Raw genomic sequence first — 14,895 nt, forward strand, 5'->3', positions numbered from 1 at the left:
AACAAGTACCGTCATGTTATCACGCTCTGACTCTGCTCTGCGTGGGGCTGCCCTGTTTTGATTTCTTTTACAGACACCTCCGTCCCTGCAGCCTCCCTTTTCAGCCACCTGACAAGCTAGTGAAAGGGAGTTCAAGCCTTTTATTGTGCACACTACTGTTACAGGGGTTTTGATCTTTAAAAGAAAACAAGTACGGAGCTTGCCGCGTCTCCTGCTTTTGGGGTAACTGAGGTAACAGACTGTATGGCTTTATTTTCCATCCCCACCCAGAAAAGGAGAGTTTCCGGCGCCGTCACTTTCACAGCGAATGGCGGGGCCCGCCCGAGTGTCCGCAGTCAGAACAGGATTTCCAGGAGCAGCTTCAAGATGCTGATCAGTATCGTCCACAGCAGGGACTCCTCCTCTTGGGACGCGCCTTCTGGGTCGTAGGCGTGCGCGTGGCTCGCCTCCGCGCTGTCCGAGTACGCCGAGTCCCCGAACGGGTGTCGCTGGACCGTCCGGTCGAAATACACCTTCATCTCGAACTCGCTGTCCCGGTGCGACGGGTGCCCGTACACCCCGATGCCCACGGGGCGCTGGAAGTGCGCGGGGATGGCCACCACGTCGCGGCCGCAGGTGACGGCCTGCAGCTCGTAGTCGTCGAAGCTGGGGTGCAGGGTGCTGTCCGACACGTACAGGTCGGCGTCGCCGCGGAGGCTGCGCATGGCCAGCACGATGCGGCCCTCATGGTTCAGCCGCAAGTAGCTGTAGTTGCCCGCGCCCACCTGGCCCTGGACCACGTGCAGCAGGACCCACTCGGCCGGGACCTCCTCCTCCTCTTCCGAGGCGGCCGCTCGGGACGCCGCCGGCAGCAGCAGGAACAGGGGCAGCAGCAGGCGCAGCGGCAGGGCCCGGGGGGCGCCCTTCCCGGGAGCGGCCATGCCCGGTGACGCCCGGCGCGGGACCAGCTCGTCCTGCGAAGACACCACGGGGCCCGCGCTGAGCACGCCCGGGGCGGCGCGGCCACATCGGGGCCACCTCGCGGCGCTGGGAGGACGGGAGGGAGGGAGGGGCCGGCTGGGGGACCTGCGGGGGCGGGGCGGGGCGGGCGGGGCGGCCGGAGGGACTCACCACCGTTCCCCAGAGGCCGGGGCTGGGCCGGGCGGCTGCGCCGCAGGAGCCGGAAGTCAGGCGGCGGCACCCGGAAGTGGGGTGTAGGCTTGGAAGGGCGGACGCTCCGGAAGTTGTGGGCTCCGAGCTCTCGCGAGAAAGGGGCGTGGCGCCGTGCAGCGCTTGGGTAGTAACCACGGCGACGGGGAGGGGCGGAGCGCAAACCCTGGGCTCTGAGCGCGTCCTGTCGGGTCGTAGGTGAGAGCCTGTGCGCAGAGGCAGCCTGTATGGACCCTTGTTAACCCGTCCTCTCTCCCCGTGACTGAGCGTCTGCTCCACGGCGCTGCGCTGAGTGGGCGGGTCCCCCGGGAGCCACCGGTATAACAGCGCGTGTGTGAAGGTTCGCGGCGGGTGGAGCGCAGCCGGTGCGGCCCTGGTCCGCCCAGGTGGCCGCCCCATCTCCACGGCGCCCTGCCGGGTGGTCACCTCCCCGGCTGTGGCGCGGCCGCTGCGAGCAGGCAGGTCCGCGGGGCCTGGCCAGGCCGGTGCTTTGGAAGCCGGTGGCTGAGGAGCAGTCACCCATGAGGACGCAGGCTTTGCAGCCACTTTCCCTTTTCCTTGGGGGCGGGAGGGCGGAGGGAGTGGGATGTGTCCCGTGTGTGAGCACATTGGTCATTCCAAATGACAGACTGGTGTCTGTCTGCATGAAATAGGTGCCTGCAGCCGGCGTGTATGCTCCTGTGTTTTCAGACAGGAGATGGAGGAGCCACCGGCGTTCCCCACGAATGATGGCCGTGGGGGCGACATAGTCACAGAAAAATTCCGGGTCGAGTCGGAGCGGTCCGCTTCCCACGTCCAGCTCGCGTGTCGCGCGCCGCACTGCGCGTTCCCCGTGGACGGGACTGCGCTCTGCGTGCGGAGCACCGCGGACCCCGCTCAGCAGGTGCGCACCTTCCGCGGCTTCTCACTAAGTCCCAGGACACACACAGCCTTGGTCACCTCGTCTCGGGTGCCGCCGCCTGGGGGACGGGACCCCTGTGGACCCAGCTAACGGCCACGGGGACGATGCGAACCCAACAAAGGCATCACATGAGCTTTGATTTTTTTTATAAACTGCCAGGAATCACTGTATTAAAAAAAAAATCTTCAGGAAGCACATGAGCAAGAATAGGTTCATCTCAACACAATCAAGACGAGTTGAAATTGTATAGGTTCTAATATTAACACATTCAAGGGAGCTTTTTACGTTTCTTGCAGAGTCTTCTACATTAAGCTGATAGAGGTTGAGAGACACTGAGTTCCATTCTGAAGCCCATTTCATGACCGGTGTCCGTCTTTGAATACTCTTAACAAAACCAGGTTTCATGGCACAAGAGCACCTGTCCACACGTTGTGGCACCGCGATGTTTACTTGGACATTTCCCTCTAGCTTTCAGTCCTACTGCCATGATCATGAATAAAGGGAACCTGCGTTGTGATTTTTTCCCCCCTGAGTTACGAGATCTACGTTCAGATCTCCAGCTTGCTCTCTTCCTTTGGCAGGGAATGTAAAACACTGGGAGAGCCGTGTCCCAGAGACGAAGTGCACACCGTGGTGGGCCTGACAAACTGGTCACAGCGGGGGGACCCCACCTGTCAATCAGTGCTCCCTTCGCCCCCCTGAAGGGAGCACTGTCTTCACTCTGGCACCGTAGGTTAGTGTGGCTCACGTTTGAACTCTGGGCACGTGGGACACGCATTAGGTAGTCTTTTCCCTCGTTCACCATTATGTTTGTGAGGTTCATCCTTATTGCTCATTTTCATTGCTGCATAGTATTCCATTGCGTGCAGAGACCACTCATCCATTCCCCTGGTGGGGGACATTTGTTCTGACTCCACAATTTGACCATTTCAGACAACCTCTACTATGTCATGTGTGTGCACACGTGCGGAGTCATAGGGACTTTGTGTCTTTAGTTCAGTAGGCGATGTTAAGGAGACTTCTCAAGTGGGGGTGCCAAGCTGTACTCCAACTGGCGTGTAAGAATTCCGCCTCCTTCCCTGCGCTCGGTCCTTTTAACTTCAGCCCTTTGTGGGCATAGAGCTGCTTAATTGTAATTGCTGACTGTCCGCTGAGGAATGGCGTTGAACGCCATTTGGCCATTTTCTCGTTTTAGTCTTTGTGAAGGTTGCATGCTGTGTGTGTTCAGTCTCTTGCCATTTTTCTGCTGGAGTATCTGTCTTTTTTTATTTGAAGGAGTTTTTAATCTATTCTAAACCTAAGCTTTTAGGTTAGGTAGCATTTTTAGAGTTTTATGTAAATGGAACCAGACAGTATTTACTCTTTTTGTCTGGCTTCTTTCATTCTGAGTAATTATTTTCAGACGTATCCATATTGTTGCATGTATCAATAGTACATTGTTCTTAGCACTGAGTAATAATAGTCCATTGTACAAGTGGAATATCTGTTTGTTTTTCTGATGGAGGACAAGGGCATTCACTGATAAGTGGTAAGCAAAGGGCTTAACCTTCTGGTCAACATGCTGCTGTCGGTGTGGATTCAAAGACCTTAACCAACTGGTCACCACGCTGGTCAGGCTCAGTCTAACCTAAGCATCTGGTGACCACGCTGGTTAAAGAAAAACAAAATGAAAACGTTTTGAATGTGTTAAAGCCCGTTCTTCCCCAGTTCACAAACCTAGTCACACAGCTGTCCCCTCCCCTCGTCACACAGCTGTCCCCTCCCTGGTCACACAGCTGTCCCCTCCCTGGTCACACAGCTGTCCCCTCCCCTGGTCACACACCTGTCCCCTCCCTCGTCACACAGCTGTCCCCTCCCTCATCACACAGCTGTCCCCTCCCTCATCACACAGCTGTCCCCTCCCTCATCACACAGCTGTCCCCTCTGCCGGAGCCTGCCGGCATCAGTCGAACAGTACCTGCAAGGCGGGGAGAGGATGAGAAAAGACAGAAAACAGAATGGGATCGGGAGGACTGTAGCACTTCCCGCTTACAGTCCCGAGTTTATTTTTCACCACACTTTTATACAGGGTCAGTTACATTCCATACAATACATCATTCCTATTATGTGGTAAACATAATTATACCCCTTTGTTTTAGGTTTCCTACTGACCTTTACACAAAGTTCCTTATCTTGGCTAAGATTCCAATGGCTAAACCTGTACATACACCTCCGGCGCCACCTAAGTTCCTTTCCATGAGATAATCTAGCCATGCTTCTTGCTAAAGGATAATTACGCTTATACGTAAACTGTGCTTGAAGGTTAACTAAGCTCTAGGGGGCAGAATGTGTGATTACTAAACTATTGTGCTTAAGGGTCTCTAAGCCTAAGGGGGGCAGGGTGCATGACTAACCTTGGGAACAGGCCACTTTGTGACACCTGCCCTCTCAGGACTCTGTCAACTGAGGTCGCTCCCAACACCCCTCCCTCATGACACAGCTGTCCCCTCCCCTGATCACACAGCTGTCCCCTCCCCTTATCACACAGCTGTCCCCTTCCTGATCACACACCTGTCCCCTCCCTGGTCACACAGCTGTCCCCTCCCCTCATCATACACCTGTCCCCGCCCTCATCACACAGCTGTCCCCTCCCCTTATCACACAGCTGTCCCCTCCCTGGTCACACAGCTGTCCCCTCCCCTCATCATACATCTGTCTCCTCCCCTCATCATACACCTGTCCCCGCCCTCATCACACAGCTGTCCCCTCCCTGGTCACACAGCTGTCCCCTCCCCTCATCACACAGCTGTCCCCTCCCTGGTCACACACCTGTCCCCTCCCCTCATCACACAGCTGTCCTCGCCCTCATCACACAGCTGTCCTCGCCCTCATCACACAGCTGTCCCCTCCCTGGTCACACAGCTGTCCCCTCCCCTCATCACACAGCTGTGCCCTCCCCTCATCACACAGCTGTCCCCTCCCCTCATCACACAGCTGTCCCCTCCCCTCATCACACAGCTGTCCCCTCCCCTCATCACACAGCTGTCCCCTCCCTGGCATGCGGTGGGTGCAGTGTGCACTGCTCAGTCACACACAGTGGGTAAGTGGGGGTGAGGGCGCTGCCCTTTCCTGCTGCCTGTTATTAGTGATACTGAGCTACAGTGCTGTGCCAAGCTTGAGACATTCATTTAGTACAGTGGTCGGCAAACTGCGGCTCGCGAGCCACATGCGGCTCGCGAGCCGCGGTTTGCCGCTCTGTTGACTAATGAGTTTGCCGACCACTGGTTTAGTACTACACAGGGTTTTAATAAATGAATACGCGAAGTCAATATATTTGAAAAATTCAATCCATTTAATTTCTTAGGTTTGAGATTACATTGTATGTTATTTTGGTTGTTACCTCTAATCAATGATGTTTTTGTGAAAACATTTGTAGCTTCTGATCTTAAGAGGACACCATCAGCCAATTACTGCCGTGGCGTTTGGCAACACGGGGCACCCGCTTGTGGTCTGCTCTGCCTCCCGAGACCACGTGATAGTGTGGAGGCTGGAGGAGTGCCGAGAGAAGGCGCGTCAGGGTGAGTGCAGACCTAAAGCCGTTTAACACGGTCCCCGGGCCGACTTCACCTTCAGCCGGTGCATGGGGGCTGGCCTGTTTGACCCTGTAACCTGGGAGGCAGGTGCGGAGCTGGCGGAACACGGCTGAGCGAGAAGCCGCTTCCCGGGCTCAGTGGGTTTACTCTTCGCATTTTCTTGCATTGAAATCTGTGACTTTTGTGGCTCTCAAACCTGGAGGGACTTGAAATATTCTTTCCTTCTGGAGTTGGGGCAAGTTCACAGCTTGGAGTGGGAAACACAGGCACGTAGCGGTCACCAGCCGTGCGGGGCCGTGGAGAGCGAGGCGTAGGCAGGTCATGGCCGACACGCTCACGTGGAGCCGTCCGGGCGGTGGCAGGTGGGGGGTGGGCAGTGCTGGGAGCGCTTGTGAGGCCGAGGGACCTGGGGGCCGGCCTGGGCGCCACGAGCTTGGCCTCTCTGAGGAGCCGAGACCAAGCTGTGTGGCTGAGGGCGGTGTGTCCGAGTTTCACCATATGGAGGTGAGACGTTGGTGAGGACCACGGTATGGAGCTACACTCAGAAGTTACAGAATTTCTCCTAAATCAACTAATTTTAGACAGCAACCTATATAAGAGTTTATACTCCACCTTCTTCATAGTATGGTCACTGCAATATCAGGTGTCACCACTGACATCTACCCACATGCACATGCATGGTAGCACATACATACTCATGTAAATACATGCACGCAAATACAAACACACTGCCCCCCCACAGTACATGAACGTACATGTACAATATGCACACATGCACACACACTACACAATATAGCACACACATACACATGCAAGCACATATACACACACAGCACCCAACACAGCACATGCACACACATGTACAATATTAGCACATGTATGAATACCATACAACACAGTACAAACTATAACATGTAAATACACACACATGTATGCAAACATACACATGCACACACATAGCACATACCTACCCGCGGTATATGCACACATGTATACTATGTGTGTGCTATAACTGTATGCATGCACATACTATATGTATATGTGTGTGAATGTACTAAACACGTGTACTGTGCACACATGTCCCTGTGTGCATGTATTGCTGTGCATGTGCATACTAGATGTGTGTGTGCTATAATCGAGAGTCTATGTCAGTGGTCGGCAAACTCATTAGTCAACAGAGCAGCAAACCGCGGCTCGCGAGCCACCGCAGTTTGCCGACCACTGACATATGGTATATATGTGCATACATTTATAGCACACACACATCTAGTATGCACATGCACAGTATACAAGCACATCTAGTACATATTGCAGGTATATATGCACATGTAGGCACATGTACACACTACACACATGGTACACATGCATGTAGTACACACCTACACAGGTACGTGCGTGTACAGTATGCACATGTGCCTGCGTACAGTGAGCCACCTGTTAGGAATCTGCCTCCTCCTGGGGTCTTGGTAAACAGGCAGTCTCATTGTTGGGGGGCAGAGCTCCCCAAGTTTGTCTGTGAGCAGAGCCCCACGTGGACCTGGTATGTGGAGATCTGCTCCCAGGATGCAGGTGCCGGGCTCAGGGGCGTCCGGTGTCCCACCCCGCAGTGGGTCAGAACAAGCTCATTCTCCCCTCACGGGGCTGCATGGACAGGTCCTCACACGCTATTGGCAGTTCTGGGCAATCCCACGTATTTCCAGAGGAATTTTTATATTCAGCGTGTCTAATTCTCTCAAAGAGCCAGTCATCTGGCAGCCCGGTCACCCCGCGGGCGGGTCCCTGCCCAGGAGCCGACTCCCCGGGACGCGCAGTCCTGCCTCTGATGACCAACTAACGGCGGCACCCCTCCCCCCCCCGCCCCCGCCCCTCCCAGGGACGGACCCGCGTGGGCTCGTCCTGGGCACCCACCTGGGAGAGGTGCGGTGCGTGAGGTTCAGCCCGGATGACCAGGTGGCTGCGGTGTGCGCTGGCAACAGGGTCCTCGTGCTGGACGTACAGGTGAGAGGCGGCTGTGGGCGGGCGGCGGGCACAGCGCTGGGGCCTGCGGGGCCTCGCAGGCAAGGTCCGCCTGCCTCTTGTCAGCAGGGCCCCAGTTGGGCGAGTTTCTGTAAACACGTCAGGGAAGTGAGTGAGCACGTGTCTGTGTCTTGCATTGGAGGCCCCTGGAGCCAGATGCTGCTCTCTCATGTGGATGGAGGTCGCGCCATGACGCCCGGGGACCAGGGCACACCCATGCTCCAGAACACGGGACACGTGTATTTCTGGTCTTCTCTGTCAGAGCCTCACAGTGTGGGCCTTACCTGTAACTCTCTCATCAGCACTTGCTTCCCACTGAGAATCGGACCTTCTCGTTGATCCTTCATCGGGATCAGCTGACGTGAATGTGCTGCCACCTGCAGGTTCTGTGATCACAGGCTTGTGTTGGACCACGGAGCGGCTTTTGGGCCCGTGTTGCACAGCGGACGGGGCTCTGTTCCCTTTCCCGTGCTCGCATGGGACACGCTGTGGGGACAGGCTGTGGTGTCACGAGCACAGTGACTGAGCACGCTGTTGGCCCCCCGAGAATGCCTTGCCACGTCCACGTTAAAACGGAAGGTCAGGGAGGACAGAGGCGGGGTGTCCTATTGGGGATTATGGTGGGGCCTGCTCTGTGCAGGCAGTGGGTGGGGGCACACCTGCCTTTGGACGCATCTCGGCTCACAGGCTGTACGCTGGAGGCTCGCCCTGGGCAAGGGCAGTGTCGGAGGTGATGTCACAGACGGAGGCGGGCTTGTCCTGGGACGGGGCTGGGAAGGCTTCGGGGCCTCGGCTGGAGCTGCGAGCACGTCCTGTGGGGAGGGCCTGTGCAGCTGGCCTCCGCGGTGTGTGGCCACCAGCTCCTGCGACCCCGGACGCCGTGCTCCACTGTCCGGTGTCAGCTCCGTGCACGGGGAGCGTCAGGCCTGGGAGAGGGAGTCAAGCAGGTGCATTTTAACGGAACTCTCTTCTGCGAGACACAGGTGACTTCTTAGCAGCCACTGTTGGGACGTCAGTGACTGGTCTCGCTGTGCAACCTGCAGAGCCGGACCGCGCGCGCCGAGCTGGACGGGCACCAGGGCCCCGTGACCGCAGCCGAGTTCTGTGCGTGGCGAGCGCATGTGGTCGTCTCGGGCTCTGAGGACAGAAGCTTCAAGGTAGGGGCGGCCCCGCCTCCAGACAGACTAGCGGAGGCAGGGCTGTGGCGTCTGCACGAGGGTTGCCCTCCTGACCTCCCGCCACCGTTTCAGCGGGGCCACGGCCAGGTGTGGGAGCCCATGACGCTCACAGCGCCTCTTCTGTCCCCGAATTCCCCTGTGGGCTCGAGGCGTCGAGTCTGCTGCGTGCCTCCGAGGAGAGAAAACTGCAGGGCCTCGGGGAGAAAACTGATTTCTCTCCGCCGCGTTAACGACGGCCCCGGAGCAGCAGAACCGTCGTCCGGTATCAGGACTCCATCAGAACAAAATTGGGCTCCAGAAGAAAATGAATTAAAACGCAAGCTCAGTCCCCATCGCAGTCCACGTCAGCCGGTGTCACGATGGCCTGGGCGACAAAGTGAGGCCAGTGCCCGTGAGAGGGAGAGAAAGGAGAGCACTTACCCCCCGCTGCACGGGGGACGGAGGGACGGCCTCACCTCCCTCGGCACCCGGAGGCCGTGCCAGGTGCAGCGGAGGGTGTCCCCCAGCTCCCAGTACCCTCTGCTGCCCCCAGGGGTGCCCGCCGTGCTGTGCCCCCACTCCCCTCTGGGAATAGTGGAGACTGGCCCTGCGGTGCCTGCGCCTCAGCCCTCATGGGAATGAAAGGAGCTGAGTGTTGGGGAGCACGCGCCACTCCCCGTGAGCGTGCAGAGCAGGTGGACTCGCACCTCACTGCGGGCCGTGTTTCCTAGGAGTGCGGCGTCTCCCTGTGCGTGCAGTTCCCTGGTTCTCCTCCTGTCGCCACCTGCTCTTTTATTTAGGAAAGCACTCAGCTTAGCTGTGGCTGCCTCGAGTGCTGGCCGAAGGGCGAAGGGCGAGCAGTCGCGGCAGAGCCTGCCCTGAAGGAGTGCGTGTCTGCCCGCAGGTGTGGGACTGCCGCACGGGGTTTTTGCTGCACAGCTCGGTGGTGCTGACAGGTAACTGGCCCTCACCTTTGTTCTGCCGTGGCCACGAGTCTGCGCCCTCCGGGGCAGGTGTGGTCAGCACACGGGGAGCCAGTCGGGGGCAGTGTCACCCCTCTCTAGCGGTCTCACTCCCACACGGTCTTCATTTTAGCGTTAAAGTCTGAGCGTGGCTGGGAGCTGTGGAAGGTGGAGGTGTGGGGAGGCGCGGCCACTGTGCTGTCCCGCAGAGCAGGGCCCAGAGCTGCGTGTTGGCGGGACGACTGCCCGGGGGGCCAGGCATGCGGCCAGGTCGCCACACACTCTCCTCAGTCGGTCCCCTTGGTCATAGCTGACACCGCCCCCGGTCACACACGGGCCTGGCGGTGGAGCAGGTCTCTGTGGGGCCTGTGAGGTGCTGGGGCCGGGAGACCTCCATGCCGGGCCCAGCACCTCCTGGAGGGGGCCCCAGGACCTCCTTGGAGGGTTTCCTGGTCTCTCGGGGTCCTGTGTGCGCGTCCGGGCCAGGCCCGGCCCTCCTCTCCTGGGAAGGGAGCACGGCAGCCGCGTGAGGGAAGCAGGTGCAGCCCCGACTCCCCGTCCCCCGAGGGCCTCGGTCTGCGGGGACGCACTGCTGTCACAGCTCTGGGGCCCCTCAAGTGCACGGCCAGAGCCCGTGCCTGGGGCTACGCTGGAATTGCTCTCCAGAAAGCAATCACAAACTCGATTTTGATGCCATTCGTAGTTTCTGAACGTGGGGTGTTGTTTAACATCCGTTTATCGTAACTCTCCTCCCAAGGTCGTGGCAGTTGGGATGCACAGTGTGTCCTAAGTGAACTGGCTCCTAGGCAACACGTGTCAAAAGGGGCCATTTAACTGCTGTTCCTCACGAACCCTTAGCTTCACGAGCCCGGCCATCGAGGACCGTCCTGGGGCATCTGTGCTCCGGCACTTGCTGGGCCCCCCCGCCCCCCCCGCGCACCCCCCCCCCCCCCCCAGCCAGCGACTCGGGGCGATGCCGCGGGCAGAGGCACGGTCACCCTGCCGGCCCGGCGCTCAGGAGAGTTCACGCTGCACTCGCTGTCCCTCTTCCTGTGGAGAAATCAGAATAGTCGGAATTGGCTGAAGGAATCAGTCAAGCTGATAGTTTCCTTGAAACTGTGCTAGTGCCCTTGAGGGTAACGGCCATCTCTTCCTCTCACCAGCCTCCCCCGTCCTGAGCCTCTTCATCGATGGGGAGAGCCAGCAGCTGGTGGCCGGGGGCGCCGAGGGCCAGGTGAGGGCAGGGTTCGGGGCCTCCTGGAGCGGCACACCTTGCACACCGGATAACCGCTGTCACCCTGCCTGTCCCGGGGCCCTGGTGGCGTGCGCCTGGGGGAGCCGCAGGGGGTCTGCGGAGGCCTGTGCGGTGCCTGCACCCGAGACAGTGCCCTCAGCCACGGTCACTGGGGGCCGAGGGGTGGGGCTCAGACCAGGGCAGAGGCTCGGGGACCCCAGGGCCACGCGCCTTGTCTCTCGGCTGCTCCCACCCTCGTCCCTCGTCAGCTCTCCCTGCCTTTCCTCGCGCCCGCTGACGCGGGTGAGGCACCGTCTCGTTTGCCAGCTGTGCATCTTCAGTTTGGTGGAAGGTCATCATTATCGTCGTGTGACGCGCGTGGACCTGAGGAAAGAGACGGAGAGTTTCTACGCCAGCCGGCCAGGTGATGCCCTGACCTCTCTCCTCTGACCCCTGATGTGAGGCAGGAGGGGTCGCAGCAGGGACAGGTCCTGACCTCAGACCTCTGCAGGCACCGCAGGTCGGGGGGTGGGGGCGGCGGTCAGGGGGAGGATATAGTGAACACTCCTTCCGTGGGTGATGGTCATGGCGATGAGGGTCCAGGGTGAACGCCTTCCAGCCGCCGTGGGTTTTCCTCGCTGAGCAGACTGCGCCCTCACTCAGGTCTGGGTTCCACCTGGATGGGCCCCGCCCGCCCTGTTACTTATCTCCTGTGTCCCCCCCCCGCCTTCCCCCCACCCCGCTCCCCCTTCCCCCCCAGCCCAGGGCTCACGCCCCACGTGCTGCTGCCTCTCGGGGAACCTGGTTCCACCTGTAGTCAGCAGGCCTCCTGTGGGAGTGCTGTCCGAGGCTCCGAGCGGCAGGCCACCGCCGCCGGCACTGCCCAGGGCAGCATCCGCTCAGTTGCGTTTGGTGCTTTTCCCGGTGACTTCAGCCATTCCTCTTTAAAGTCGTCAGGAACTGCCTTTATCCAGCGTCGGCCTTCCCTGACGCTTCCGGGCTTGGCTTTCGTGGTTCCTTCTGTCAGTGCTCGTTTATCGTGAAGGAGAGCCCAAACCGCTGTGACCCACGGCGCCGAGCCCTCCCGCCCTCTGCGGCCTGTACGGGACGCCCGCGCCCTGCGGCCTTGGGTCCTCTCTGAGGAAGCAGCCCCGTGTCCCTCGGCCCCGATCGGCTGACCCGGCAGCACCTGAGTCTGCCCCCCCTCCCGCCCCCCCGATGCTTCCCCTCCACGTGGGGCTGTCACCGACTCTTCCAGGAGAGAGGGGGCTGGACAGAGGGGACGGAGTCGACGTGGCGCTTCCCGTCCTGAGCCTGGCACACTGCGACCTGCCGCCGGGCCTCGGTCCTGGGCGTGGATGGTGAGTGTGATCGCTCTCCCGGGCCTCGGTCCTGGGAGTGGACGGTGAGTGTGATCGCTCTCCCGGGCCTCGGTCCTGGGAGTGGACGGTGAGTGTGATCGCTCTCCCGGGCCTCGGTCCTGGGCGTGGACGGTGAGTGTGATCGCTCTCCCGGGCCTCGGTCCTGGGCGTGGACGGTGAGTGTGATCGCTCTGCCGGGCCTCGGTCCTGGGCATGGATGTGAGTGTGATCGCTCGGCCGGGCCTCGGTCCTGGGCATGGATGTGAGTGTGATCGCTCGGCCGGGCCTCCGTCCTGGGCGTGGATGTGAGTGTGATCGCTTGGCCGGGCCGGGAGGAAACCTCTCACGTCAGGTTCGTTTCTCGGTGGCGGGAACGACCCGGTTAGTCAGTGTTTGTGTAGCTCTCAGTGTTGTTAGCGTGTGTATTTCGAGTCTTCACGTTGGTGAACTTGGTCAGTTGTGTGCAGTGTGTTTGGTATGAGAAATGGGGTTGTTTTAATGTTGCTCATAAAACCTAGGCAGCTCGTGGCCTGTGTGGTGGCGTGAAGGGAGCCGAAATCCTATGTCGCTCTGCACTGTGTGCCGTGTGTCACGCGTTATCGTGGCCCTCGATGAGCTTACTCACCTGTGTTTGGTAGAAAGGTTATAGGTACTCGGCAGCACAAGGAACCGCTGTTTAACGGGGATTAAGAGGGAGGTGGTGAGTGCGCTCACCTGTGGCACGGAGCGTGGGAGGTTCTGAACAAGATTAAGGACTCCGGCCCCCCAGGAGGCGGGGCGGGGGCGGGGAGGGGAGGCTGCAGCCCTGCCTGTGGCCTGGCTGGGGTGCCCTGTCTGCCCAGATGCCCCTGCCTGGTGGCACCGTGGCTGGAGGCTGAGCGGAGTGACCGCCTGGCGGGCAGTTGAGCTGACTGTGGAGTCTGAGACCGTGGAGGCCCGTCTCTCAGGCAGGGCCGTGACGGGAAGGGTCTGTACTGCGTCTCGGTCCGGTTTCCCTCCGGGACAACTGGCTCGCTGCTCTGTGGTCTGGTGTTGGGGGTGAGGACGCCGGGAATGCGTCCCGGGAAGCTGGGCTGCTGGAGGTGCCTGGTGACGAGGCTGGTGCCTGGCTCACGGGTCCTGAGGTGCTGGAGGGAGTCAGGGGGCCCGGAGGCCCTGTGTCCCCGCCTGCCTAGCCTGCAGGGGGCGCACCGGCACAGAGGACTTGCATCTGGCTGGTAAACCGAAAACAAAGAGGAAACAGCAGAGCTGGGTTGCGCTCAGTGCGTGCGCTGTCCTGCGGGGGACGCGGCACTGACCTCTCGTGACCTCGGGAGAAGTACAGGTGTCGCAGATCAGCACCGGAGACTGGGTTCCAGGGACACCAAAGCCCTCTGGCACCAGCCCCTGTGGGTGCGCGTGGCTTGGAGCTGTAGGCAGCGGCCGGAGAGGCCCCGCGCAGTCTCCACGGTTACGCGGCGCTCACAGGAGCACGGGTCACGCTCGGTGACGACACCGTGGAACTGAAGGCTCACAAATAAGGCCAGTCCACGTGCCTCTCTTTGCAGTCTTTCCCCGGAGAGGACCAGCTGTGTGTGGGTCGGCAGCTCCACTGGGTTATTCATACTGAACCTGGCGAACTTTGAGCTGGAGGCTGCCCTGCATTACAAGGGTAAGCGCGGATTCAAACCGCCTTCGACGGACGTTTCGCGTCACGTTAACATTACCTTTGACTGCTGTTGGGAGTAAATTTTAGGGCAGAAAGCCCTTAAACGTTGCTTATTTCTCTTTGTGAAAATTCAGATTTTCGGAACCTCAGCATTCAGGTGGCCGGGTCGTGTGCTGTGATGAGCTGCCGTGGCAAGGTCAGTCCTCGGCGCTCCCGACCTTGGCGTCTGGGGGCGTCCATCTGTCCGTCCGCGTGCTCGTGCTCCCTTTCCTCCACGTGTGACATGCCCGCTGTCCCGTGAGGCCTTCGTGGGGAAGTTGTGAGGAGCCTCGGTGCTGTGTGGACTCCCCCCGGTCAGGCAGCGCGGCTGCTGCGAGGGATGCGGCTCCCGGTGGCGACAGCTGTGTGCTCTGCGTGGGGCTTGCTCGTCCATGATGGCATCACGGTCAGTCTTTCATTCTGTCACCACCCATCAGGCCTTCTGCTTACTCGCATCCATGTTTGGGAACGAGATCGCCAGCTTGGAGGTCGACCCGGCCGCTCTGGTGAGGTCCCAGCAGCACCCCCACCTGGGAACGCAGCTCTCAGTGCTGCCCAGGTAGGTCTGCCAGGTGGGTCTGCCAGGTGGGTCTGCCAGGTGGGTCTTCTCAGGTGGGTCTGCCAGGTGGGTCTGCCAGGTGGGTCTGCCAGGTGGGTCTGCCAGGTGGGTCTTCTCAGGTGGGTCTGCCAGGTGGGTCTGCCAGGTGGGTCTGCCAGGTGGGTCTGCCAGGTGGGTCTTCTCAGGTGGGTCTGCCAGGTGGGTCTGCCAGGTGGGTCTTCTCAGGTGGGTCTGCCAGGTGGGTCTGCCAGGTGGGTCTTCTCAGGTGGGTCTGGCAGGTGGGTCTGCCAGGTGGGT

General features: G+C 59.9%; 2 protein-coding genes across 2 annotated transcripts in view; one reads left to right on the forward strand and one right to left on the reverse strand.

The window, feature by feature from the left end:
- Positions 1-125: 125 nt before the first annotated feature.
- Positions 126-1,182, reverse strand: LOC308246957 (UPF0669 protein C6orf120 homolog). The gene is made up of 2 exons (XM_080665424.1): positions 1,111-1,182; positions 126-953 (listed from the first exon to the last, which is right to left on the reverse strand). Exon 2 carries the CDS (start codon positions 918-920, stop codon positions 336-338), a length of 585 nt encoding a protein of 194 aa, XP_080521550.1. The 5' UTR covers positions 921-953; positions 1,111-1,182; the 3' UTR covers positions 126-335.
- Positions 1,183-1,289: 107 nt separating this feature from the next.
- WDR27 (WD repeat domain 27) overlaps positions 1,290-14,895 on the forward strand; it is a 44,724-nt gene continuing 31,118 nt past the window's right edge. The window contains exons 1-12 of the mRNA XM_080665425.1: positions 1,290-1,347; positions 1,803-2,032; positions 5,466-5,607; positions 7,496-7,620; positions 8,682-8,795; positions 9,700-9,751; positions 10,921-10,991; positions 11,319-11,415; positions 12,250-12,352; positions 13,900-14,003; positions 14,135-14,196; positions 14,477-14,598. Coding sequence (XP_080521551.1) covers positions 1,847-2,032; positions 5,466-5,607; positions 7,496-7,620; positions 8,682-8,795; positions 9,700-9,751; positions 10,921-10,991; positions 11,319-11,415; positions 12,250-12,352; positions 13,900-14,003; positions 14,135-14,196; positions 14,477-14,598 — 1,178 coding nt within the window. The 5' untranslated portion in view covers positions 1,290-1,347; positions 1,803-1,846. The remainder of the gene's footprint in view (positions 1,348-1,802; positions 2,033-5,465; positions 5,608-7,495; positions 7,621-8,681; positions 8,796-9,699; positions 9,752-10,920; positions 10,992-11,318; positions 11,416-12,249; positions 12,353-13,899; positions 14,004-14,134; positions 14,197-14,476; positions 14,599-14,895) is intronic.

Source organism: Plecotus auritus, assembly GCF_963455305.1.
Source record: "Plecotus auritus genome assembly, chromosome: 4".
NCBI lineage: Eukaryota > Metazoa > Chordata > Mammalia > Chiroptera > Vespertilionidae > Plecotus > Plecotus auritus.

What these genes read in the sequence shown, in the direction of transcription:
- LOC308246957 (XM_080665424.1), bottom strand. Translation starts at nt 920, where the DNA reads ATGGCCGCTCCCGGGAAGGGCGCCCCCCGGGCCCTGCCGCTGCGCCTG.